Genomic DNA, 27,839 nt, shown 5'->3' on the forward strand with positions numbered 1-27,839 from the left:
TTGTCTTTGAAAGACGATACGTTATGGTACATTCCCTTTACTCTGTTACACCATGTTTCCTGATCCAAAAGCCCCTCGGCAGCATTTATCATACCTCTTTCAATACCATCTTCTCCATATTCATCCCAGTTGACCCCTTTCTGTCCTCTTATACAAAAAAAGGGGATTTACATTTGAAGTCTTACAATAAAAGCCTTGTGCTTCCCATCATCCTACATACTGCTTTAAACAGACCACAGCTACACACAGCAACACAACCCAGCTTCTCATGTTAAGCAGTAAACCAGCTAAATACACATGCAATGATGTTGATGCTCTTGTGACAGGTGTCAACTCAGAAGTGGTTTTAACAGCGACCAGCCTTATTGAAACACGTTATTTATCTGTCCATGCATCGGGCTGGTCACTGTGCAGTCAGCGAGCAGCAGGCCGGTGTGCCACTTGTGTTTACTGCCGTGTTATTAACACTTCGGGTTCATTTAACGTTAAGCCCTACCGATACCGACTGTAGCGCGCCGCCTGTAGTTATAACAAATGCATTGGGAAATCACATGACCTATCGTGAAAACACAGCACACGGGAAACCCCAGCTAAAGAACAATAGGTGGTGGTAATGGATTTAACACTCAACTGCAGACTGACATATTGTATGGAGGCACTGCTCTCTTTAGCAAGCTAAGCTAACGTTGATAAGAGAGGCGTTAGCTGACCTGGCTACAACTACTATCCGCTCACAACCAGCGGGAGTGACAAACACACACACGCGTTCACGTTTTTTTTCGCCCTACCCAGTGAGAAAAACTCATGTTGCAGTTTCAACGCGGAGACCGACCGGGATGAGTAGGAACTTTGCGTCTTCCCAGCTGAGAGCCCCAACAAGTCACTTTGATATGACACATCAACAAATATGGCTACTGGGGGGGAGAAACGACGAGGCCGCCTGGACCAATGAGAGCTCGGTGAGAAATGACGTGGGTCTGACGTCAACGCACGACAGGTACACCTTCACCTCATTCTGTCCAGAAAATAAATAAAATGCTCTTAAAGCACAACGGTAAAGCACACTCAATGCCACACACACGGGTTGTACTCTTGATGCGACATTGCAAATGATTTGTAGTCCATAATTGTTGTACTCGCTGATAAAACACTGGCAAACATTGGTTTGTCGTTCTTGCCAATTTGATATCAAAACCAAAAGTAAACTTTTGCTTATATTGTTGAGTGTAAACCTTCAGAGGTTGGATTTGCTTTTAAACAAGCAGATTAGGTGTTGAGAACCTTTTTTTCAATAAAATTAAACAAAAATATTAATTAAATCAGGAAATATTTGACCAGATATTAACTGAGGAAGGCTAAATTTAGGCACTTTGGCAAAATTGTTGATGCTCAGTGTTCTGGTTCGTACTCATTAAGTGGCTTTGATACCAAGCCCTTAACAAACATTTAATCTTTTCATAGCTTTTGCTGCTTTGATAACGTAGTCTAATTGTTTGTAGACTACTGGTTGATGGATATGATACATAGAGAGAGACTATAATATAAGAATATAATCTAATATAAGAATGTAAGCATGGGAATTATTTTAAGGACTATTTAAGGTAGAAGAGGGTCAAATAGCAGGGGTTAAAAGGCAGGTGTCAGGAGAGCCTTCAATGTAAAATTAATTTGATTAACAAATTTTAGATTTGGCCCGCTTAATATCTGCAGCTCAGGTTTTCAGCTTTCTTTCCTGTGTCAAAGAAGTGTGGTCCATCAACAAATACGACTTGTAGAATATATGTCTCGTTTCGAGGCAACATCATTTCATAATTTATTATATTATAAATTGTTATTCCTACTATTATGATATCCCATTTTTTGCAGTATGCTAGTTATTTATAGTAATTGCTGAATTCTCCCCTTTGAAAACCACAGGCCTCACTTAAACAGACTGTGTTTGCAGACTCTTTTATTCAGATGTTTGTTTAGTGCACTTTATTATAGCTAACTACTGGCTTGAATCTTTGGGCCATCTTTAGTGTGTAGTTAATGAAGACAGTGTGCATTGTGCAGTGACCACATCAGTGATCCAGCATTCAAAGCGCACGATGAGAGAGACAGACATGAGCCCATACAATATTTCACACTTGAAGGCAAATATGTTTATTTATGTAATTTATGTGCATTGTTTTTGGTTTTTTTATGGTTTTAATAATTGTAAAAGGATAAAAAACAGTCTCACACATTCCCACACGGATGACAAATAATTGCAAATAAAAGCAAAGAACATTTAAAAATGATATAATGTCACAGAACAATGTAAACACTCTTGATAACAACTTTCATCCTGACCATCTTGTTTCCTCCTATCCGCGAATGAGGCCACTGCGCATGTGCAGCACTTCACCTCCTTAGAAACACGTGCACTCGGGTAAGATATTGACCGTGTAATTTAAAACCATAAAATACAGATATATTTATATATTTGGGCTTACATGTGTAGTTCCGTCTCGTAGCTTATAGTTTTATCTTGTTGTTCTAAGTTTTGCTCAGCCACCACCGTGTGTATTAACGTTAGCTTACTAACAATTAGTGAGCTCCAAGTGTAGCCGCACAGCTGTTTCACCGTGGATTAGCTAGCCAAGAACTCTTTTTTTAAAAGAATAAACGAGCACCTTTGAGAGCTTTTTAATGAACACGTCATACCTTAATAAACTCTTTTGACTTTATGTGTTTGTTTTGTGATGTTGACAGCTGTCGCCATGTACCACTCGGTTCGACCCAACCTGCCCTTGAGGAAACCCTCATCGAGCCCCGTGGCTCTTTGTGCGTCGCCTCCTCCGAGACTCACCATGCCCAATGCTGCACCTGTGCGCCCCGCGTCCAACGCCATTGGAGACGGTAAATGCACTGCTGTCATCATCGGACTCAGTCTCAGCCTTCCCCAGTTACTATCTGGTCAAATATTTCCTTTTTTTTAACTGCATTTTATTAAAGAAAAGTTCTTAACACCCACGCTGTTTGTTTAAAAGCAAATCCAACCCCAAGGTTTATACTCAACAATGTAATGTTTTGCGAAAAGTTAAGCTTTGGTTTGGACAACTGCGACTAGTAACTAAACAGCAGTAAAATGTTACTGTAATAAGTAGCTACTGTATTACCATCAGACTTTAAATTTGAGCAGGTTCCTTTCCTCTTTTCTTTCTTTTACAGGTCCTACAAATTCACCACTCAGCAGAGATACAGCTGCAGTATGTAACAAATGTGCAGTTCATCATTGGCTTTCTGTTGAAATAAAATACGTTCTCTGTGCCACTTAAATGTTTTAATCTGTTTCCATAGGTGTTAGGGATGGTGCCACCAGCACTGACTGTGTACTTCTGCAACTACTGTGGTCAGCAAGGTAAGTAAGTCATGGAGGGGCAACAGTATACAAGCATTCAGCAAAATCAGGGGCAAATTCTGGACTATTTAAATTATGTTGATTAATGAGCAGTAATGCTTCTTGAACAAAGTTTGCAATCAAACTGGTATTGTTTAGTTTTAGTTTAGTTTTTGGGCTATTTTTTTGCTGCTGCACCAAAACTGGTCTCAGATCAGAGTGGCATTGCTAAGACACAATTTTGGATCATGACATTGTCCAAAAATGTCAAATTTGCAAATAAATAACAATATTGATCACCCTTTTACATCATTTATTCTCAACATTTAGAAAAGTGAGAGTATAAAAAGTAACAAGTCTATAGAGTGATGTCAACACAGCTCAAGTGCGCTGTGGTGCTTTGTATTTATATTTGGTGAATTTAGCAGTTTCTAATGAACTAGTATTCACTTGACAGGAAATTTTCGGTGCAAGCGTTGCAAGAAGACCCCATACTGCTCTGTGGTGTGTCAGACAGAAGACTGGAAGGCACACAGACGGTTGTGCAAGTCCACTGATCCAGAACCTGCAAAGTAAGCTGGGTCAACTCTGAGTACCACTAACTGTCAGTGGTGATGATTTATTAATGTTAACAACAAACTGGTCAGTTTGTGATTCAGCAGCTACGGTTTGAATCATTATGTAATATCTAATAAATAATGTGTTTACTTGTTTCTCTTGATCTAAAGTGAGAAACCAAAGGAAACCACAGCTTTTCCTGTAGCAGGAGACAGCGCTGGCCTGCTTGAATCTAAGGTAGCAATGATTTGTAGATCTGCTAATGCTAGTAAAAAAATACATTTTCATGAATTGAAAATCTTTAACACAATAGTCAAGGATTTATATCCTACGTTTTGTTATCTACATTTAACCTCTGTTTATTGAAGCATGGTGATGCATCCAGCCTCCAGAGAGTCTATCTGAAGGATTTGCAGATGTCTAAAGTCATTAAGGGAACAGACATCCAGGTACAACATATCCCAGTTTGTCTCCACTGTAAAGACTGATCTAGTCAATGTTATTGAATACCAAAAGCAGTGTCCCTTATTTGTAATTGTATGTGTTTTTAGGCATCTGTTGTAGAGTTCTACAGCCCTGGCAGGTTTTTCCTTCTTGCCCTAAGACCTGAAGTGCTAGAAGCTCTGCAAAGCATCACCACAGAGCTTCAGAAAATGTACAGCTGCCCCTCAGTAACAACATATGTACCCTGTGTTGGAGAGGTTTGCGCAGTTCAGTTCTCCTGTGATCTGGTGAGCAGATGCCTTCGCAATTTGACAAGAGACACACATTTGACACATTAGCTCAGTGCTTGACTGTGCCACTTGTGTTTGCTTCTATTTTTTTATGTGTAGAACTGGTACCGAGGCCTGGTCCAGACTTTGGCTACTGACCAGAAGACAGCTAATATCCTTTACATTGACTTTGGCAATGAAGAGGATGTGCCTGTGGACAGGATTAAGCCCCTGGCAGCAAATATCCAGCCCCTTTGTCCATGCGTGAGTGCATATTCACACCACTCAAATTAGCGTCTAATGTGGCAATGATTAGTGTCAAAGCATATTTTTGTTAACTGTCACGGCCATAACTGTCCACAGTCTCCCACTACATAACATTCACACGATAGTTTGTGGTGTCTTACAGCTAGCATGATGACCCTAGCAATTCCATCTATTACTTCCAGGCCATGGAGTGCCGTATCACCGGGGTGGTGCCAGTGGCTGGTGACTGGTCAGATGAGTGCTGTATTTCAGTGAGACAACTGTTGGCCGGCAAGACTGTGACCGCTAAGCTGGTGGAAACACTGGAGCACGGTCGCATCCATGCTGTGAATATCCTGCTTTCCATGGGTAGGTTATATAGTGTTGGTAAGGCTGAAAAAACAGATCCGTTTATGATGAAAGTGTCATTTGTGGTAGGGATACACAGGTAAAAGCTTTGTAGAAATGCTAACCCATTAAGACAACTCTCCCTGTCTCTTTTAGGAAAGCAGTTGAGCACATTCCTTGTTGAGTACGGTTATGCAGCAGAGGAAACAGTCAACACAACACCAACTGAGCAAGAAATATGTAAGTCAGCTTTATATGTACTTAACCATCTTATTACTTAAGTCGGTCTGCAGACCAGGGTTGCAAGGGGGAAAGTCTGGGAGAATCACTGTGATAGAAATCCCTGTTACACTGCACAGTTTGTTCGAATATGTAATATACAGACATGTGTTGGAGCTCTTAAAAGTCATGAAGGTCATTGAAATTATACCCAAACATTTTACGGGTATCCTGGCTAGATTAAGACCATGCATTTAGCTTTTGGTAATACAAAAAGGATTGTTCAGCATCTGGATTTGGTTTGTATTTGTTACCAATTTAGAGCAATTACAGTTTATAAAGTATGTAAGTATAGGCTCCACATTTGTTGTGCATGTTTAAATTAAATAATGGTAAATGTAATAATAATTTTGATTTTTCTCAGACGCCATGATGAGTGCATCCTTGGACAACTTCAGGCGTCTCTCTGATGGGAAAGATGACAACACCTGGGCCCAGCCACCCGAGCCACTGACACAGGCAGTGGGTGACTCATTCTCTGTTATGGTTACTCATTTGCTGTCACCCAATGAAATTATCGTACAGAAGGTGGAGAACGCTGGTAAGCAGCATTTGTTCTGGTACACAGAACATAAAGCTTTGGACTTTGACATGTATCTTTAACTTGGGAGGTTTTGGTTTACAGGAGTGATTCAAGAGTTGCAGTTGAAGCTGAGGGAACACTGCTGTCAGGTCCCAGCCCCCCAGAACTTCAGACCAGCACCCGGCACAGTTTGCTGTGCCCAGTTCTCAGGTACAAACCACACATACTTAATGAGAATTTAAGACTCTTTCAGACAGTTGGGTTAATGAGAATATGGCTGATTATGCCATTAACTAAAGAAACACAAAAGTCAGTATTTAAAGTCGATAAATGCAACATTTATATTTGCATTTTATTTTAGGCTACAATTTGAAAATGCTTTGACCCTGAAAGGTGCTCAAATTACCACTTCACAGATTAAATATACTGAGTGTGTCACCTCTGATATTAAAACATTTCTACATTCAGCTCACTGTGAACATGGTTACACACATTATAATAGCAAATTAATACTTTTCCTGTGTTTGACCTGCTCTGTAAACCTAAACTCTGACCTTTTGGCGTTTCTTCCAGAGGACAAGCAATGGTACAGGGCTAAAGTTTTGGCTTATTCATCAGAGGAAGGTGTCTGTGTGGGCTACCTTGATTTTGGCAACTCTGAGGAGGTGGATTTAAGCTACCTGCGACCTATCAGCACTGAACTACTGGCCCTGCCCATGCAAGCTATGCCTTGTGGTCTAGCAGGTAGAACATGATCAAATTATTAGAACTTTACTAAACCAAAGTGAAGTAAACTGTGTTTAATGGCTCTGAAATAAGCCACAAGGCTGAAGATTCTTCAATTGTTTTCATTACCTTTATTCTGTAGTGTCCTAGTGTACTCCTTTACCTTCTTATCTCAGTTGAAAATGTCTCGACTTGTAGTTATACATTCATTTTATTGCAGCAAATCCACCCCTAACGCCAACAAGCATTATATTTGAGGATATTTGTTTTGAACGGTTTGATTTGCTGAATTTTACTGTAATTTGAAAACACATTTATGTCACTCACACCCTCTCAAATATCTGTCTTTCGGGGCTCCTTCACCAGGGGTGCAGCCTGTTGGGGAGAGCTGGTCACAAGACTGTCTGCTGGCCCTGCAGCGAAGGGTATCGAACAGAATACTGCGCATTGAGATCCAGGGAGCGCATGAGGGCAAGGCTTTGGTGGCCATAATTGATGAGGCCAGTGATCCTCAGGCAAATGTGGCTGAGCTGCTAACCTCTGCTGGTTTTGCTGCACCTGCTCCTGTTACCACCACTAGTGACCAGCAGGTTGACCAGACAGCAACCGCGGAACCACATGGTGCGAATGGAAATAAATCTTACTTACTTTTTTATGAAAATTATATAAAGTTCTATCAAATTGAAGCAATGGTTTTTCCTCTTTTAAGTGTTTAACAATGACAATGTTTCCCTTTCAGGATTTTACAGGATATTAAAGGAATTAGGGAATATTAATTTAAGTGAAATGTCATTTGAGTCTGTCTTTGTGGCCACTGTTTCATGAATCTCTAGCAAATGTACCCACAATAGTCACCATTACAGTAGACTTTACTTATTGATTTCAACTGAGGATTTTATAGATAATTTATACATTTTATATTTTTGCTTGTAAAATACATAGTTAGGTATATATGTTAAAAAAAAAATGTTGTGTTGCAATGTGCACTTCAGCACCAACCCCAGCCTGTGAGCCTCTGGTGTGGTCTTCTGCTGAGCTTCCCAGTGACGGCCAGAAAGTGGCACTGCTGGCCAGTGTCGTGGAGAACCCTGGAGAGTTTTACTGCCGCATCAACAATCCTACAGGTATTTCTTTGGCCTTGATACCAAATTCAGCTCAATATTGGCTTATAGTAAGTGCCTGCATTATGAGTACTTGTATTTCGTGGTTGCATATTTAAGTTCTATTGCCCCACAAAGGTTAGTAGAGATTTTGTATTTGTGTAAAATGTGCAATAATTTATGTGATGATTATTGATTATGAGATTTCTTTTTTAAATTATTCTTTGTTCTCCCAGAATGATGCAAATAGCATGAAAATCTGTGGGAAACCCTGCATTGTGTGTGATATTATACCTAATATACTTATATAAGATTCTATATAATTTCAGATGTCCACATAAGACTTTATTAGTTTTATATTTTGTTACTTTGATGCAGCCTTTTCTTGTGCCACTTCAACATTTGATTTCATGTTTTTGTCAGACCATCAGAGGCTGATAGAGCTGGGAACTGAGTTGAAAAAGCACTGTGAGGCGCAGGCCTCAACTTTTGAGCCCAGAGTGGGAGAGCCTTGTTGTGCCATGTTTCCTGGTGAGACTATCTACTTGTACCACTGGTTGTGCTACACACTGTCAGCTCACTAGACAGACATTGACATTCAGAATGATCTTTTTTTTTTTTTCTTCTTCTATGTTGTTTGGGGATTTAGTTGTTTCTTTGTCCCAAGGTGATGGAGCATGGTATCGGGCTATGGTAAATGAGCTGTCAGAAGACAAGGTGTCTGTAAACTTTGTGGACTACGGTTATAGCATGAAAGTGGAAAAGAGCCACCTTCGACCCATTACACCCCAACTCCTGACTCTACCCTTCCAGGCAGTTTGTTGCAGGCTCGCAGGTAGGGTGTGTGAGGGAGAGTGAAAGTCTTTTATCCAAGGAAATATGACATTAAAGTAATTTCTGCAAATTATTTATTAGCACACAATAAATTACAAACGAGTATCACAATATTATGTTTCTTATTGGGGAAATTTGGGGGCATATTTAGCCAAATCATTATTCACTCTAAATCTGAGTAATAAAACATTTGTTTGAATTTTTCTAAGAAGTTTAATAAAGGGCATAAAACAAGATTTTAATATTAAGTTTCTTAGAAAGTTGTGTGTTTCTGTATTTGGATTTAGGTGTGGAGCCCCTGGGATCAGAGTGGAGCAGTGAAGCACTGCTGTGGTTCCAGACGCTGGTGGATGGCGAGCAGCTCTGTGCAAATGTCCTTTCTGCCTCTAAACAAGGATACGATGTGAAGCTGGAGAGCAGAGGGCAGGATGTAGCAGCTGCCCTAATTACCGAGCAACTAGCCAAAGCGCCTGGAGCACCTCCCAAAGAGACACATGCAACCACAGGCGCTGAAGCCAAACGCCAAGAGAAAATAAAGGAAAATGAGCACAGCCAAATACATGTGCAAGCCTCCAACCAGACCGGAGCCAGTTCCAAAGAGATACCAACTGATGGGACTGCAGCGCTGTCAGAAGGTCAGCTGGATTGTACGTGCCCTAAAGATGAAATGCAGTGGTTTGATGATATGAGGAGCCTGATTGATACTGAGTGCTGTAATCTTGTTTCAGCTCCATCTTTCCCAGTGGACTGGAAGACAGTGGAGCTGCCTATGAATGAGACCTTTCAGCCGTACATCGCAGCTGTCATTAGTCCTTCCCTCTTCTACATGATCGGTCCCAGCCAGGGTCAGAACGCTCACTCAGGCTCACTGGCTGTCATAAGAAGATGCACAAATGGTGAAAATGTGATTCTCCTTCCTGTTGTAATTACTGTATTGTTGTGCAGTGGACCAGCAGAAGCTTCAGGGGGTGATGATGGAGCTGGCTGCCTACTGTTGCAACCCTCGGGCCTCTTCATCGTCCACCGTCCTGAGCAGACCAGCTCCTGGGGCTGCCTGCTGTGCCCAGTTCTCTGGTGAGGAACACTCTCATAAACATAAATACATTATGTATATCTTAAAAGGGCAAGTCAAGTCATCCAAATATTAATCTGCTTTCTATCACATTGCCGGATGGACATAAGGTGCCTGTCCAAACGTGTAACACGTGCTGCTATAGCGTGCAGCTCTTACCTCCATCCCCCTCTCCAGTAGTTGTCTGCAACACCATCACAGCTGTTGAAGAGGCAGCTAGTGAACATAGCCAGCAACACGGACACAGTGATAGGATGCAAAGCTCTCCACCCTTCTGTAGACATGAATTGTGTGTGAGTGAACCTAGTTCAGTGTGTTTGTAAGCATTGCCATGACCCTTTAAAGCCACTAGGTGTCAGACAGGTACATTATAAGACTATGTGAGGAAGCCTCTGACTCCATGAGGTGTTTCACACCCTAACATGATATTAAGCAAAGGTTTTACAAGGGATAAAAATATTAAATGCTAAAGTATAATAGCTAACAATATTAATCTTGAAACACTTTTTTTTAAAATATTTGCTTTTATCCCAGAACAATGTAGTCTTTTGTTTGAGGAATGTTTTGACAAATAATTACAGTGTGGATTAGTTTTCACATCACAACATGCTCTATGAGGAAATTGCTTCCAGAGTTTAATAGATACAGCCGGGGAAAACCCCATCGCACAGACAGCATCGTTCCCAGGCATCGCTTAATGATTACAGGGTAAGAGACTCTATGGGGACAGAGCAGCTGATCCATCATTGAGCTATTACACTTAGAAATATACTATATAGCACTTGGAATTCCATTCTTTCATTTACCCCACCAGTTTTTATGTTACTCACTGACTGCTTGAGACCCCACCTGCAGTTGTTGCCCCTGCAGACCTAAGCTGGTAATTTGGTGTCTGCTAGTAGATATAATTACACAGCGTGTGTGCAGCCGAGCATAGGAGCGGCTCTTCGTTAAACACAGTATGCAAGTAGGAGACTATAGCCTGACATACATTCCGCAGCTAACAACAGGGTCTGTTTTAATGGATTTTTCAGTGCTGTCTGTAGGTTCTGAGCTGGTAAAGGCTCATCAATTTTTAAGGGCAGCTGTGTAGGTAGAGTCGTCTTTGTCAACTCTTAAAGGCTGAATTCAAGGCTTTTTTGGAAACTTTAAATCTTAATGATCAACAACATATGGAAGAAACTTTTTTCTATAGTTTGTTTTACTGCACAGTCGAAAATTAAGTAAGTAAAATACACAAAAACAGTAAAATAGTAAAATACACAAAAACATCCTCTGAAAACATATCATTTGCTTCCGGTGGTGCCTCCTAAAAACTGCTAATGTATGGGATCAAACACCCTGGTTGGACTTTTTTGTTTGTTTTTTCAGCTGACAATAATTGGTACCGTGCGGTGGTCCTGGATGTCGCTGAGAATGAGATGACTGTCATCTATGCAGATTATGGCAACACTGAGAGGGTGCCATTCTCCCGCATCTTGCCCATCCCCGTGCACCTGCTGCAGCTCCCCTTTCAGATCACTCGCTGCACGCTCACTGGTAAGGCAAAATGGCTGTTAGAATAACAAGAATAACAGCAGTGTTTTTTCTAATTGCTCTGAGCTGTATTACTTTACTCCCTCATACCCGACTCTGCCCCCTCTCCGCTGCCAGGTAAGGAACACTTCCCAGCCCAGTGGCCAAAGGAAGTGCAGCAGATGTTTGAAAGCCTGCTGGCGAATGGCGTCCTCGCCACTGTCCAGTCCTTCAGTGGCTCTGCTAATGTGCTCTCGCTCACTCTGCCCACTGAGAAGGGAGGGGGACACATCACTGCCATGATCTTGGATGCACTACAAGCCCAGGCCAGGAGTAATCCTTGCCAACCCAGCACCCAGAAGGCTGAGCAAACTGACAGCAGCATACCCACTGCCAGCACTACAGTTGTTCCCGACTGCCCCCAGCCCAGGCTGACAACTGAGACCCAGAAGGGGTTGGAAAATACAACAGCTACCACTGGCCCAACCATAACCCCAGAGCAGGCACCCCAGACTCCCCAGCAGAAGTCCTTCAATGGTTGGTCAAATCAGAATGCAGTTGATAGTCTTTACTCTTAAATCATACATCAACCCAGGATTGATCTGTGTTTAATGTGGTTCAAATTACGTATTAGAAGAGCAGCAAGTAAGTACCTAACTAATAACTACATCATTGATTCAGTCTATTTATATTTACTGAATAATCACTTAATGTAAAAAAACTAACAAAAGATCCAGTATGTGAAGTACAGTAAGGGCTGAAATTCAGCAGCAGTTTGATGGTATTTTGTTTTTCAGATGATCCGGTTCAGAGGATTGTTGAGCAAATGGAGCCTCCATGTAGAACTGATACAAAACCGAATGGTATGTATGCTTTAAAACAAGAACATGATCTTTGACTGCTCAACCTAAACAGGTTTTAAACTTTAACATTCCAGTTACAATTAGTTTGTGACTTGGCTTTCTGTTTGAATGCCAGGTCCTCACACGTGTGGCTGCTGCTGTCTGAGCCTGAGGACTAAGGTCAGGGCTGGTTTCAATTAGATTTGGAAAGGATCTTTGAACTTTTATTTTATTTTGATGTGTTTGATAATATTGATAATGGGCAGCACTTGGCAAAAACTTGAAATTTGAGGTGGATAACATGTTTTTTGTTCCTCACAGATGGACCACCTGGACCAGTTGGTGCAGCTGCAGCTTTCTCTCATCAAGCAGTTAGTGGGACAGACAAAATAAGATTTACCAAGTACACAACCTTATAGTCTTGTTTGCCAACTTGTTGAAATTGAGGATGTTATGTTATTTCCAGACCATGTTTCTTTAAAACAAGTTAACTCTGTAGCCTCCAGAAACAGCCACCCAGCTTGCAGCAATTTTGTCACCTTTCGCCAGAAGTTGCCATCCAGCTTTTAATTTTACTTTTCAGGGCTTTTATGATTTTAACCTGTGGTTAAATTTCACTCACTTTTTCACTTTTTGGTTTGTGAAAGTTGAAAAATCAGCAACATAAGTGTGTGTTTGTCTCCTGTATGTATGCTGCAGAGCTCGTTGTACTGCCATCTGTTCCTTTGTTCAGCCATAATCACCTGTTCAGCTTGGGATGTCCAGCCTGATTGATTTATGTTTCAGTTATGTTTCAGTTTCTACATAAAGGTTCTGTGACAAAAAAAAAAGAATATAAAATGCAGTGAAGTGATTTTATTTCCGAGTATCTTTTGAATAATTTGCTGTTTCACTTTATGATACGTTCCTCCAGTTCAGATAAGATAGACCTGTAACACAGGAGGACACCAAATATGTTCAGTAAATAAAAAATATATATTAAATACAATAGTAAATTAAAATAAAAGGGATATGTATGGTAATGTTTTAATATACCAATGACCAAATTAGTTGGATTCCAGTTACAAAAAACTATACTTAAGACCCATGTGTGTTTGCTCAACCTCTGAAAGCAGAACCGCAGTACAGTAACCCTTCTCAGAGAAATTTGAAGCTGGTTGAAGCAAATTGGTCATCAGATAAAAAAAAAAACATGAAGACATAAAGTTACATAAAGTAACTGAAATCCAGCCAACTTATTCTCATATCAGTTAATGTATGAAGTAACTTAATTACCATTACTATTACGTGTAAAGTCATAGTAACTGTTCAGCCACATACATTCACGGTACATCCCACACCATGCATTAAATCATCAAATCATAGTGAGTCAAACATTACTTGGGTATATGTTTGTACCCTTAGTGTTGCCGTATGTGTGTGTAAGGCAAATATGGGGAGGTGAATGGTCCAACGCATGGATTCAGAATACTTGTATGAAGCATAAGCAATGGACACAGTGCAGAAAGTTGCGTCTGTGTCGCAATATTAAAAATGAATCGTGTGTGTGTGAACTAATTCCCTTTAGAGATAACGAAAACAATTAGACGCGTTTTACAATGCGTCTCGGTCACCTCCCTCCCACCCCCGGCTCCTCACTCGCCCTGTGCGGGGGTGTGAAGAGGACAAATTGGCCCCTACCGGCGCAGGTACATCAGAGGTGGGCATGGCGAGTAGGTGGGGTCGCTGCTCTCCTCCTGTCCGGAGCAGAGAGACCCAGCAGATCAGCTCCAGCGGGAAAGCAGCGCGGTGCGAGCAGCCGGAGAGGACCAGCCGGAGAGGACCGCTTTCTGCAGGAACAAGTCCAAGGATTGGGAACAGTGAGCAGCGCATGGTGAGTGGACACATTTCACTTCACATAGTCGCTCATAGAGTAAAAAGCTGTGTATTTATGGCTCTTATTTTTGGGTATGTATTAATGATTTCCCCTGATGTTTGACTTTAAACCGGCATCTATTAAAACAAGTGCAAATCTTACAATAAAGTTTTTTAAATTTCTAAGTGCTACTCGAAAATGCAAGCTATATGAACATTGCAGTTAACTAGACCAACAACTTGGGGTCTAAAAGAATTTCTTGAGCTCCATCTACCTACTTAGTACTTAAATGGGCTGGCACGGATCCATTTGTTTGGCTTCTTGAGTAAACCTCGTCTACTGTTGCATGTCAGGGTCACAACCTCTGCCCCCCCCCATCTTAAAGCTGCTCTGACCCTTGACACCTTTAAGAGTGACCAGATGTTGGAAGATAAATGGCTAAAAGTTGAGCTTTAAGGAAAATAAAGTCGTTTAAATAAACATTTGTGGTATTTTAATCTTTAAACAGTAGCTCAGGTTTATATTCTGTAAGAATATTTGTCTTTTAATTGGGGGAGTTGCATACAGTGAGCTTTAATAGATTCTTGATCAACTGATTATGAGCCACCATCTCTTTTTTTTAATGATTTTTAATAATTAGATTAGAGGGTTTTTAATTCAGTTTCCTAGCAATCTGAGAAATGTAATTATCCAGTGGAGGCTGGGTGGTTACCAGCTTGCTCAACACATTCCCATGCTTTCTTGCATACCAAGACATTTTGAATTATAGTCAGTGGTTGGTTTTTAATCAGACAGTTGTCACATTGTGGAGAAAAAAAAGTTTCCACATTTGTTCTTCAGTTGTTTTTAAAAGTGGCTATTTCAGGTGACTCACCCTGAAATAATTTCAACCATTGTGGATGTTTACCAAAGAGACACACCTCCAAGTACAGGTTAGGAGGATTTTTCTATGAAGTTGGTCCAAAAACGAGCACTCCTTTCTAATTATAGACTACAGAGTGGAGGCACTTTCCAAGCCTGCCAACCAATACAAAACAGACACACATCTACGGCTTAAATCTTCTTTTAAAGGTGGTTACTTTTTCAGGAAAGTCCCCCAGTTTGCAAGTTTAGTGTTGAACGTTATCCCTGTAGTTATGCACTGATAGCTAATCCCAGAAGCAAGATAGGAACATATAGGACTTTGTTTGGTCAGTTCTTTTAGTTTTCAGGCTAGGACCAAAGCCAGACAGAGAAGAAAGTTGTTCACTGACAGGCAGAAAGTGAGGAAAGCCAAAAGATGAGGGGTGGAAGGAGCCAGAAGAATGCTTGTGAAGAAGGAGCCAATTTTTGAGACAGGTGTGTGTATGCAATGTGTGTTTTATATGTAGGCATGCATGACTGCTTCCCCCTACACTTAGAGCATCAATGGCCCCTGGTGATGTTTATCAGTCGCGCGGCTTCTCAGTCACTGCAGATCTCTATCGCAGACACACAGGCTCCTCTTAAAGAGAGACTGCGTCCTGCACACAATTCTATCTCTGTCTCAGGAATATACACACAGCTTTACCTGTGGAGGAGGCTTTCTCTGGCATGTCGGTCCTCTTTAGCCCACCCCAACACACACACACACACACACACACACACACACAGAGGATATTATGGCCAACTATATCAGCAGCCAGAGTTAATCAAACCTTATCTGCAGCCGCTCAACTTGAACAGAATAAGGCAGGTGGGGTTGTTAATCCTTGATTTAGATGTCAGATTATTGGTATGGTTGACATGAACTTGTGTTATTCACTCAATTAACAGTTAATCAGGTACACCTGTGTCATTTAATTGACTTTAATGTAACTGCATTTTAGTTTTAGCATTTTTTGTTGTCACTGTCAGTTTTAATAGAGGTAGGATTAGATTGTAGAGGTAAGTAAACTGGTAACTTAGTGTAATTAATGATTTTAACATTTTCTTTTTCTATTTAAATTCGGTGATTATTCACTATATTCCCATCTGACAAGTTGTAAGAAGTTTTGTTTTGCGTCCTACAAACTTATCATAGGTGCACCCAGCTGGAGGACCACCGACATGTTTCTTTAACCAACTTTAGAATATTAATGGCAAGATAAGGTATTAAGTCTATTTTTTAAATAATGTATGAATCCACTTGTGTGAGTCAGAATGAATCTTGAAAGGGGGGGTTTGTCCTCAGGGTAGCATCTTATTAATTTTTCCACATGCCCTTGTAACTGAAGCCTTAAGTGGCAACCCACCTCCCAGGTGAACGCAGTGATAATCACACTGTAGACATATCACACTTTCACATCCATTCCTGTTAAAAACGAGCTCTCTTATGGGCTTCCTGACCACACATGCATCAAAAGAAGATGCAATCTATCTCTCTGACCCAGACAGAATACAGAATGGTCCACAGGCTCAGTCTGTCAGTGAGATGTGTGCCTGTGTATGGACACACTTTGTATAGTGGAGTGTGCTTTGGTATACACCATCGAGCTGAGTCGATGGGAGGCCGAGAACAGAATGAACTGACAGATTTTCCCCCTCAAGTTGATTGGTCCGTGGGGAATAAGAACCATAGCCAAATTATTCTGATTCTTACCAGACTTCAGATATAGCAAAGGTGCAGTTTTATTAACGCCAACTTCCTGGTGTTCCTCCATGGTAACTGTCAGTCATCAAGTATCTCTTCATTCAGTTCTCTATGACAGGTCAGGGCTCGACCTGCACTTGGCTGTGAAACCATGATAATCGTGGTTTAATACTTAACCTTAACCTGGTAAAGAAGTTAATATGAATGCATTAAATCATCCTTCTTTAACTCTCTGGTAAGTTAACACCTCCGGAGTTGTGAACCACATTTGTGTCATTCCATTAATTTTGTCTTCCAGTAGAAATAATACAAAAACAAACCTCAAAACTCTCACTTATGACCACACTAACACCATAACCTCTGATAAGGGGTTACAAGCAATATATTTCTTCATTTCAAGGGGTCATGAGGTTGGGAACCACTGCAGTAGCCAATCTCTCCCAGCTTTCCCTCTGCTCTTTGGAGTATTTTGTTCCTTCTTTTTGCTAAGTGTCTGCCTTTCGTTTATCATTCCAGGTGTCCCGACATGCACCTTCATATCCACCCCTCCCTCGTCGTTACGCTGCTGCTGCTTCTTCAAGGTCGGTTGACTGATTTTATTACTGTTTTGCATTCACTTTCAGTTGAGGAGTACTCTCTGTACCTCTCTGGTATTCAGAGCTTTTGGTTCGAGGACTCTTCTAATTAATGTTTTAAATGTTTAATGTTTGCGCACTTAAAAACCATTTGGAGCATGCAGCAGATATAAAAAACGTGACATTGCACAACCCTTCACTAATTTTAGTTTGGCTTAATGGCTGTTTAAGCCTGGATGAATACTTCGTTATATGGTTAAACCTGTCAAGTCTTCACTGCTGAAGAATTCCCATTATCTTCTCATCAAAGTGATTTCCTGCCTCCTGTCCTTAAAATACAGTTGTTTTCCAAGAAAGTCCAATTTTGCGTCGCTTTTACGGCGAATTGCCGTTGTCGTTCCGTCAGACCTGGGAATAGGCTTATTGGTATTTGCCTGAGGGAAGAGGCAGGAGTCGTGGGGCAATATAATCTTTGAGTTGTTTTCAAAAATGACAGCTTTAGCACCATCTGAAGTATTTATTAGTGGCCCTTGTAAGACTTTGAACTTGAACAAACCAGACCGTTTCACCTTGTCAAGACGCCCCCCTTTTTCCTCGTGTGTTGACAGCACAGATAACACGTTGCAGTGCTCCGCTGGCCAGATATCCTTGTAATCCTGCCTGTCAAATTAAATTCCCCAGATATAGGTATAAGCTGATCCTACTTTTAATCTCTGATTTCAAGAGGATATTCCTTATATCCCCCAGACCATGGTGGGATTAATTAGACATGGACTCATAGATTTTCATTCACAGACATTAAAGATACACTTTGCTCGAGGCACTCGGCTGAACAGACAGACTTTTTGTTCAGAGCTGTGGGGCCCCACTGACCATGAGAAAGCAGTTTGCCAAGACCCGAAACTTTCACTCTCAGGAGGACGTTGGGGCTGGACTGCTGTTGGGAGTAGGGCAGATAAAAGAGGGGTCAGGATTGTAAAAAGGTGGGAACTGCGGCCTCTCGGTTGCAGGTGGTACTTTTTCTTTAATGTTTCCTGACCTCATGCAGTTTGCTCCTTTCCTCCACTTGGATTTCTTGGACATTTACAGATGGATGTCAAGTCACTGGCTGTATTTTCTCTATAAGAAAATGTCTTTTGGTACAAATTACATCAACTTCAACTAAGATTCTTAGTTTTAGTCAAATTTTAACAGTAAATCATTGAATGGTTTTACTACTTAAATATTGTCAGTGTGGAAGCTCCCTGCTCCCTAGAGCTTATTTGTCTGGGAGCTTTGAATATGTATGTGGAACGGTGGATACTGTCTGGGGAGTGGGCCCTCAGGTTGGCTGGTGGCCCAGAAATCACCCAGATTAATTACCACCAGTAATTACCAACAAACCCCAACAAAGAAGTTAGTCTTCAACCTCAATGCCAGGAGAGCAAGACCATGTTTGCTTCTTCTATTACATACATCATTTTTTGGTACCTTTTTGTCTCATTATCTTTTTATGAGGATTAATATGCTAATGAATATAAAGAATTTATTGTTGCTCTAATGCAGCTTTGCTACATGCATGTGGCAATTCGCTGCCATGATGAAAACAAAGGAGCAAGTCGGCTGTGTTCTTTTTGAAAGAAAGATAAAGAACATGTGTCACTGCCGTATCACCCGGACTGCAGCCATGCTAAGCAGAGGACCGTCTCTCTGTTAATCAATGTCTCTGAACCACGCCAGCTGAACATGTCTCAGCGGAACGCTTGTGTCTCCTCTCCTGATGGTCTTCTTCTCCATCATGTGTCACATCTTGATGATCATGGCAGATCACAGACATGGGAGAAAGATCTCAGTGCATTGCTAATGAGAGCTAAATCTGAGCTATAAACAGTTAGATGATTGATCAGTTGGTTGGTCGATTAATTACAATTGTGTTTAATTTAGACCACATTGTGACATTTTATAATATTCTTTAGTGAATATATTTGTTGTATGGACTGTTGGTGAAACAAGTCATTTGAAGCCATGTGACCTCTTCCTCTTTGAACCATTTTTTTGACATTTTTAGACTAAAAACATAAACTCAAATAATAGCTATCTTATGTCATATATAATCCTAGCTAATTTCCGTTTTAGTAAAACACTTTTTTTTGGTACATTTTGTTAGTTTTTTTAATTAATCTTGTCTGGTATGTAATCATGTCATTACTTTTATTTTTGTTGCTGATAAAATCTGTTACATTTCCCTTTTTTTATGATATATATAAGCGCCATTTTTCTCCCCATCCATCACTGCACACCTTCAGTGACAGATGAGCAGAGGAGGAGGACAAAGTCAATGTATTTGCACTAAATTCTGGGTTGCAGATATGTACTTATTACTGTTGAACTTTTGCACAGAGAACCTCTCTTTGATGTTTCGTTGTTTCGCTCTTTTGACATTGGAAGAAGTCACTACAGGACACATCATCTATTTTAGCTAATTAGCCGGCGCTAAATCAACCTGAGGCTGACTGCCCGAAGCGTTACAGTAAAGTTGACGGGAACAAACTGACAATTTCCTCCTGTATTCCGAGTGAGGGGAGGGACTGTTTCCCAGAGAGTGGACTCTGTTTTAATGTTTGTAAAATCACTCAAGCACTCCGTCTCTGTGCTGGACAAATGCCCCTGTGACTCATCGGGGTTACCAGGGACAACAAGGCATGTTCAAATGGCTTTCTGAACAGGAAATCACATGTCCCTCACTCCTCACTGGAATGTACGTGTGCTTGAATAGAGCAACGTCCTTTCAGTGAATGGAGTGAAAGAATGGTTTTCTTTCCCTTGTCCACTCACATTAGCTTTGAATACTTAATTATCCCTCGCAGCGGTCAAGTGGGAGTCAGTGAATTGTAATGGCTTCAGGGACAGAGTCTTGTTCATTATTTTATTTTACTTTTATTAAGGCTCTAATGATGGTTTCTGAAGTAGACACAGTTGAGGTTTATAGACTGGTGACATTCTTTTTCTTGCTTATTTTTTTTACTATTTTCAGTTTACAAGAAGTTTTGTTGGCCTAACTAGTCTATCTAAATGTCGTATGTTGGTGCCATGCATGTGTGTAACACTGTGAACATACATGTGTATATTTGATTGACCTCTATGTTGTTTGTCCCTCCTAGTCCAGCAGGGCAGCTCAGTGCAGGAGATCCAAACCAGCCATGAGAACATCATAAAGATCAACTCAGCAGGAGAAAGTGAGTAGTGTCAGGTTTTAATGGTAGTGCTACACACCTCCATGTAACTGGACATTAGCCGTCAGCCGATAGCCAGACAGTTGGTAAATGTGCCACTGAAGCTCGGTCGGAAACCGCGGATGCTGATCAGCTAATGCAAGCAGGATGAGGCTGACAGAGTGTGCAGGAGCTGGTGGGTGGTCTTACTAGACTGATGTTTGTGTCACAGGAAAACGTGCTTGCAGGTGACTTTTCCGTAAGCAGACAGACTGAGTGACAGACAGACAGACAGATGGCACACTTTCCCCGTCTCTAATGGCCCTCTTCACGATCAGCTTTTCACATTCGAACATGACAGCAACACTGCTGATTATTTATCCCACCGGCGAGTACAAACATGCTTGGGAGAGAGTTTTTGCTTGGTAATGGTTTTGTGAGTGTGCTCCTGGGAGAAAAGAAAATTGAGCTCTGGCATGCTAAGCTGTTTTTCTCTTATCATGTCTAGGTATTATTTTCATCTGCAACAGCTCATTTGATCACTAACCAGGATAATCCCATAATGCCCATATAGAACAATAGAACAGGAGCTCTTTGCTAGAAATAGAAATGAAAGGAAGACAATAAATGAGTTTAGACCTATGTGTTTATGTACATATCCAGTGTGTTTAACTCTGTGTGTGTGTGTGCGTGTGCGTGTGCGTGTGTGTGTGTGTTTTCATGGGAAGTGATGCAGTGCTCAGCAGCCATGGATATCCTCTTCCTCATGGATGGTTCTTACAGCATAGGGAAGGGCAGCTTTGAGAGGTCCAAACACTACGCAATCAAACTCTGTCAAGCGTTAGACATCGGCCCAGACAAGGTTTGTTTTTTTCTTTCTGTCTCTTCTGCGTCTCTCCTCTTTCTCTGCTGTCAACCGTTATTCACGTAACTCCACCTTCATCCAGGTCCGAGTCGGCGTGATTCAGTTTGGTTCCGTTCCTCGGCTGGAGTTCGCCCTGGACTCACACACCACCAAACAAGACCTGAAGAAGCACATGAAGAAGGTTTCTTACAGGTGTGTTTCTTTTCTCATCTCGCCCTCAGACTAATAATGTTTTCGGATGAAAAAGACTTCATTATAGTGTGATTTGGAGTGGGTGATTAGATGGAAGTAGTTTTTATGCTGCTGAAGAAATATGACTGAAAGAATGATATACAAGGTATAAAAAAGATGATATTCAAGCACATATGTAGTTCATAAAGTCAAATACAATTCTTAAAGTTGTTAACTGTCAGTATGTTATCAGGAACATCTGCTATAGAGATGTCTTGTAGGAAACTATACATTGACAAAATTACTGGGACAAAAAAATCACAGCAATTTCCATATTGATATATTACACACATTCAGAGGCTAAGTAACACAAATGCTCCCTGGAAGGGAAAACAAATTAATTTCAGATTAGAGCAGTACACCCCCACAGGTGGTCACTGGATATTGGATAAGTGTATAAGCCAAGAAAGAGGAAAGTATTTTGGTGTGTGTGTGTGTGTGTGGTGGTCACAGTCTGGAAGTAACATGTTGGCATGCCATCTGGTTTGAAATAGCTACCCATATTTTGAACTTATTAGCGTCACATCGCCTCAAATCTAACTAGTAGCTTAGCGTAGTGTAGCCATATGCGGTAGGTGTAGGTATGTGTCATTACAATCTGCATCTCTTCTTCTGACCAATCATATGACAAATAATATGAATAAAACAAATACATATACCTAACAGGACTGCAAAAGATATTTCAAACAGTTTAATATAAAAACTGTGCAAGAGACAGAATTTGATAGACTTAAAAATAACCACAGTAATAGTAAATAATCAGTCATGTAATGATAATTACTCTTAAGATGAGTGTTTATCCGTCATTGTTGTTAAAGTTTACCTACTGCCCTTAAGACAAGTATTTATTAAAATATAACTAAGTATTGTAGAACTTAAAAGAGAGTCTGCATGCTGAGACTCCAATGTATTCTGTTGTTGATATACATCTCTGCAAGAGCTTAAAATCATGCCTGAAGGTTTTGATGAGTGATTTTTGCTTGTAGTTTCTGTGCTCCAAGCAGACAGAGCATTGTTTTCATGGTATAAAGAAAGTGGGAAAGATAATACGGTGGCTCTCATCACTACCTTCATGCCTCTGCTTTTGTTTCAGCTATCCTTTCTCCTAACAATCATGAGGCACATGGAATCTGTTTCTTCTATCTCTTTATTTCTGACTGAAAGAGAATGACATTTATGTCTTTCAGTAAAAATATAATTGAGTTTAAAAGGGTTTGTTGCACCCTAAGGTGAGGAAACTTAGCCAGCATTCCACATGTCCACATACATTTTCAGCCCAAGAACTAAAATAGGAATCCAACCAAAATTGATCTGTGGTTTATTTTGGCAGTGATATGTAGCAGATTATTGACTCTGCTGGCTTCTGCAGTACAGCACATATTCTCTAATTGTTCTGTCTCAGTTTTGCTCTAACAATAACATTTAAATAACCCTCTGAACTCCCAGGGGAGGCAGCACCCAGACAGGCCTGGCTCTAAAGTACGTGCTGAGGAAGGGTTTCGAAGGCGGTCGTAACTCCTCCACTGCGGCCCGGATCGCCATCCTCTTATCAGACGGGAGGTCTCAGGGCAACGTGGTGCAGGCGGCTACGCAGCTCAAAGAGACGGGCGTGGTCTTGTTTGCAGTGGGCCTTCGCTACCCCAGGTATGTTTGATAGTTGGTAAAATAAAGATCACTGCCAATAATAATATGTGACTTCTTTTTGTTTGCAGTGGTCTCTTAAAAGAAAAAGTCTTTGTCTTCCAGGTGGGAGGAGCTACATGCTTTGGCCAGTGAGCCGATGGAGAGCCACGTCTTCTTCGCCGAGCATTTCCACGACGCCGTCAATGGCCTGTACACCACGCTGGCAGCCTTCTCCGTCTGCAATGCCACACCTGCAGGTGGGAGTCAACGCTTTTACCCCTAGAGGCGATTAGGACTGCTACACATGCTTTATTATTCCCTTGTATCCACATATATTCCTTCTTTTGTGTTCCAATTCCACCTAAACTTCCTTCATATCACACCCGTCCCTATTCAATCCTCCTGTCCTGTTACCCAGGCTGTCAGGTGGAGTTGTTTCCCTGCGAGAGGAAGACACTGGAGACCGTGAAAGAGCTGCAGGGGAATTTCATGTGTTGGAAAGGCTCCAAGGGGTATTCCCCATACACGTCTCTCTGTCCATACTACAGGCAAGTTTACACAAACGCATGAATAATGGTTATCTTCCTCACCTTGAAGTAAAAAATCAAGCCTTATGATAAATTCCCCATCCTCTCTATTCACTTAAACCAGAGACACAATTTTAATAGCTACACCTTTACATTTCTATATAATCGTACAACACATTTTTTTTTATAAATCAGCAGTTGTTTTTTTGGTTTCGTTCTTTTTTTTATTGAAGAGGCCACAGAAACAGGTTTATGATAAAGAAGGAGGATGGTGTCAGACTAGGGAGGGAAAATATGCAACTCTCGTCTTTCATTGCTCAATGAACAACATGACTGTTCAACAGGGCAACTCCAATCTGTTAATGCGCTGCGTCAGTGTGAGGGTGTTAATGAAAACAAGCAAGTATAATTCTGCCAGACCCTCCCACGGTAAATTAAAATGGCCTTTGACGAAATTAATTTCACAGCACATTGCAACGTTACCACAGTGAAAAAGCCAAAGGCAAATGGAGCTTGCCAACTTTTCATTTTATCTCCCAAAGTGTGATTTCTCATGAATACACTAAACACTACATTTACACTCATTTACACTCATTTTTAGGCACAACACAAACTACAACTGCTGTTTTTACTTTACTTTAAAACTGATCTTTATATTCCCATATAATATCTTTGTAAACATAGATAAAAAAGTGCCAAATATCTAACATAACACCTTTTTAAATTCATTTTCAAGCTGACAAAACAAGTGAAATGTGTGTTTTGCAGGTACAACAAGGTGTACAAGAGACACCAGACAGTCTGCCATCGGACTATCTGTCCAGGTAACAACACTGTCCTTTCTCTTTCTTTCTCCACTTTAGATGATGTGTATTTGTGAAGGTGCTTGTTCATATTCATGTATGCAGCCTACTTCCTGCCTCCCCCTCTCTCTCTCCCCACTGTACTCTAGATCCTTGTGACTCTCAGCCCTGTCTGAATGGTGGAACATGTGTATCAGAAGGTCCAGAGGGTTACCGCTGTGTATGTCCACCTGGCTATGGAGGAGACCCACACTGTGGTCCGTACACTGTCTTTACACTTACTGAGACGTTGGCAGACTGTAGAACAAACTAACTTGACCCTCCATCCCTCCTCAGCTCCGGCGTTATCACTGGACTGCTCTGTGGACTTGCTGTTCCTGGTGGAGGGTTCTGCCACGCTCACCTTGGAAGGCTTCCTCCGCCTCAAGTCCTTCTTAAAGCGCTTCCTGCAGACTGTGATCGGGTCCAACAGCCCCAGTAAAGTCGGCCTGGCGGTGTTCGGTGGAGAGACCAGAGTCGAGGCCCAGGTTGGCAAGTTCAAAGGGAACCTGAAGGGTCTGCTTAAGGCCGTGGAGGCACTTCAGCCGATCGGTGGCAAAACCCAGACGGGCCAGGCGCTCCGTTACGTCACGCGCCACGGCTTTGTGAGCGCGCCGGTGTTTGCCGACATCACGGACGATCTGCCCCGCGTGGTGGTGCTGCTCACCGCCACGCCTTCAGCTGACGAGGTGGTGGAGCCCTCTAAATACGCACGGGACAGGGAGATCTTCCTGATAGCAGTGGGTCCAGACAGATTAAAGGGACAGCTGAATAATATCACAGGAAATCCCCAGAGGACTATCACCTACACATCACAGTTCAGTGCCAAGATCCCTGAACTCAAGGCCAAGATCTGCAGTGTAGATACGCAAGGTACTGACTCAACAACAGAGCACTTTTACTTAAAGAGGGACTGGGGAGTTTTCTGGTAGACAAAAAAAGGTTATGTTTACCCCAGGATTTTTACTCCGGATTTGTTACATCCATGGTTAATACAAAGCAGTCCTCTTTCCCACAGCCTTTGCTTGCCCATTGCTACATATCAGAGGGAGAAATGCACAAAATATGTAAAGAAAAATTCCAAATCAATTATAAATCCATGGATCAGCATTAACTTAGGAACCTTATTAAGATGTAAAAGATAATATTTCATCTAAACCCTCTGGATTTTGAAGAAAAATGTTTTGTTTTCAAATAATATTCTGTATATTTTTACAGCAAAATTCTTTGTTTTCAGGTTGTCTGGGCCAAGCAGTGGACCTGGTGTTTGCTCTGGACGCCTCAGGCAGCGTCAGCCCCGACAACTTTGCCACCATGCGCGACTTTGTGCGCGGCCTCAGTGTCCAATTCGACATCAACCGCGATGTGGCTCAGATGGCACTCGTGGCCTACGGTCGGAGAGCCACCACCGTCTTCAACCTGGACGCCCACGACACCGGCTCTGCCATCCTCAAGGCTGTAGGCGAAGCCAACTACATGGGTGGAGTGGCCTCAACGGGCACAGCTTTGCTTCATGTCCATTCCGACATCCTGACAGTGGCCAAAGGCGCACGGCCCGGGGTCAACAAGGCAGTGGTGGTGGTGACGGATGGTTCGGGTGGGGATGACGCTGCCGTCCCAGCTCAGAAGTTAAGAGACAATGGAGTTTCCCTGTTCGTGATCGGTATCGGAGATATACAGAAAGAGAGGCTGCTGCAGATCGCTGGTTCGGAGCAGCACATGATCTCGGTGCTGTCTTACGAGGATCTCAAGTACTTTGAAGATGTTCTGGTGCAGATGATATGTTCAGGTGGGAATGTGATCTGCAATATATTGTTTGTGATTTTAATTTCTGCATTTTCTTCCACTAAAAAGACTTTCCAGATTAAAAAAGATAAAAAAAATACTCAGGACCTGTACAAAATATGAGTTTGTGAACTGTTACATTAACCAGCTGTTTTATGATACATTTCTTTTTATCAGAGGCTAAAATGCCAGTCAACCTGTGCAAGCCCAACCCATGTATGAATGATGGGGTCTGCATCCTTTCCGGAGGGAGCTTCCGTTGTCAGTGCCAGGGCTATGAAGGACCACACTGTGAAACAAGTCAGTGGCATTAAGTCTTCATTCTTTATTTCCTTACGTCATTCCTTTGTTTCCACCTTTCCACCTTCGTTTTTGTGTTTATCAGGCAAAGCTTTTAATACATTTGATAAGCAAATGGCTGGGATGCTGTGGGATACTTTGAATGTATTTTGGATGTATTTACTTTCTATCACAGTTCCCTGTAGCAACAGCTGTGTTTTTTGCATATGCAGAAGTCATGACTTTCTCTGTGGTTTGTCCGTAGGGAGCAGCAGGCCTTCATCCAGAGGAGATCTTCCGAGGCCTGCTGGTCTCAGGAAGAAGAGCAGGCAGAAGAAGAGCCACCAGGAGCTCCTGCATCACTACAAACTGCACCGCAGGAGACATGCTGCCTGATAACACCATACGCACATAAAACACAGAAACCAGTCACTTACGGACACTTAAAAACCAAGGATTTTTGCGGGTACACAGTGGAGTAAAGGGGAAAACTAATTTAACTGTTTCAATATTTAAACTTGCACTCAACAAGTGCCTTCAAACTGTCTGTATTTCTACTGTGTCTATTTGTTTGTTTTTGTTGAATGGATCTATTCAAATATGTAAACTTTTATATTATTATATTATGGTGTCATGATTTTATTTTATTGTTTATGTCTACAACGACCTTCTTTTCTTTAAATTAAGACAAAAACATCAAATTGTGTGTGTGCCAAAAAGATGCTCTATGCCAACTGCTCTAATTTACACCGCTCAGCCATAAGATTATGACCTCCTGAGCCATGATAACCAGATAATCGGTGTTATACACTTCACATGTCAGTGCTCATAATGTTATGGCTGATAGTTGTATGACTAAATATATGGTGACGTTCATTTTTACATTTGATGCCTCCTAAATTTACTAATTTACTCATTTTTAGATGTTAAAAAGATTATTCTTTGTTCTCTCTAATGATTGAAAGGTATAAATAATATGTATATATGTATTTCATTATAAATTATATTAGTGCTATATAACTGCCTGGTTTTGTACTTTAACTTACACTATACTTTACTAATATCACTTTTGGGGAAAAGAGAGTCTATATTTAAAGAGTGCAATTATTCTACCTGTACAACAGCTAACAAGCTCTAAAATGTTTGAAATGGCAAGTCATTTAAATCAATAGCCAAAGGTAACATTAAAACACTTTGAACATTCAAAAGGTTTGCCAATCAAATGACTCCCCTTCATGAATGCTTTATTACTCCATTAGAGAGAAGTGACTGAGTTGACTCTAATTACCTGGTTTAATTTTAATGCTGCAGGCTTCCAGTGTCCTTTGCATTGTTTCTACAGTGAACCTTCAGTTT

At 41.3% G+C, this 27,839-nt stretch overlaps 3 protein-coding genes across 8 annotated transcripts in view; 2 read left to right on the forward strand and 1 right to left on the reverse strand.

The window, feature by feature from the left end:
- ccdc186 (coiled-coil domain-containing protein 186) overlaps positions 1–931 on the reverse strand; it is a 26,320-nt gene extending 25,389 nt beyond the window's left edge. Inside the window, exon 1 of the mRNA XM_035664219.1 lies at positions 789–931. The gene's annotated coding sequence lies outside the window, so the exon portion shown is untranslated. The remainder of the gene's footprint in view (positions 1–788) is intronic.
- A 1,403-nt stretch (positions 932–2,334) lies between these two features.
- On the forward strand, positions 2,335–12,960 carry tdrd1 (tudor domain containing 1). 6 transcript variants are annotated; one of them, XR_004796608.1, is made up of 26 exons: positions 2,335–2,413; positions 2,737–2,883; positions 3,196–3,233; positions 3,325–3,385; positions 3,822–3,936; positions 4,093–4,159; positions 4,291–4,371; positions 4,474–4,653; positions 4,756–4,899; positions 5,085–5,250; positions 5,386–5,469; positions 5,873–6,049; positions 6,134–6,241; positions 6,605–6,775; positions 7,124–7,378; positions 7,750–7,881; positions 8,281–8,388; positions 8,507–8,692; positions 8,979–9,338; positions 9,420–9,536; positions 9,637–9,765; positions 11,135–11,302; positions 11,417–11,923; positions 12,076–12,141; positions 12,257–12,300; positions 12,442–12,472. XR_004796608.1 is itself a non-coding variant. In XM_035657999.1 (26 exons), exons 2-26 carry the CDS (start codon positions 2,745–2,747, stop codon positions 12,511–12,513), a joined length of 3,567 nt encoding a protein of 1,188 aa, XP_035513892.1. In that variant the 5' UTR covers positions 2,335–2,413; positions 2,737–2,744; the 3' UTR covers positions 12,514–12,960. The 6 variants fall into 6 exon arrangements, 4 of the variants coding, with proteins under 4 accessions (XP_035513892.1, XP_035513900.1, XP_035513908.1 ...); XR_004796609.1 differs by having other exon boundaries at positions 8,525–8,692; XM_035657999.1 differs by having other exon boundaries at positions 11,417–11,815; positions 12,442–12,960.
- Positions 12,961–13,809: 849 nt separating this feature from the next.
- On the forward strand, positions 13,810–27,831 carry vwa2 (von Willebrand factor A domain containing 2). The gene is made up of 14 exons (XM_035661750.1): positions 13,810–13,993; positions 17,082–17,146; positions 20,281–20,355; positions 21,060–21,193; positions 21,279–21,388; positions 22,874–23,071; positions 23,174–23,307; positions 23,469–23,598; positions 24,346–24,401; positions 24,530–24,637; positions 24,717–25,292; positions 25,657–26,208; positions 26,382–26,504; positions 26,749–27,831. Exons 2-14 carry the CDS (start codon positions 17,092–17,094, stop codon positions 26,877–26,879), a joined length of 2,382 nt encoding a protein of 793 aa, XP_035517643.1. The 5' UTR covers positions 13,810–13,993; positions 17,082–17,091; the 3' UTR covers positions 26,880–27,831.
- The last annotated feature ends 8 nt before the right edge of the window (positions 27,832–27,839 follow it).

Source organism: Morone saxatilis, unplaced genomic scaffold (genome assembly GCF_004916995.1).
Source record: "Morone saxatilis isolate NCDOM2014 unplaced genomic scaffold, NCSU_SB_2.0 Contig1, whole genome shotgun sequence".
Classification (NCBI taxonomy): Eukaryota; Metazoa; Chordata; class Actinopteri; family Moronidae; genus Morone; species Morone saxatilis.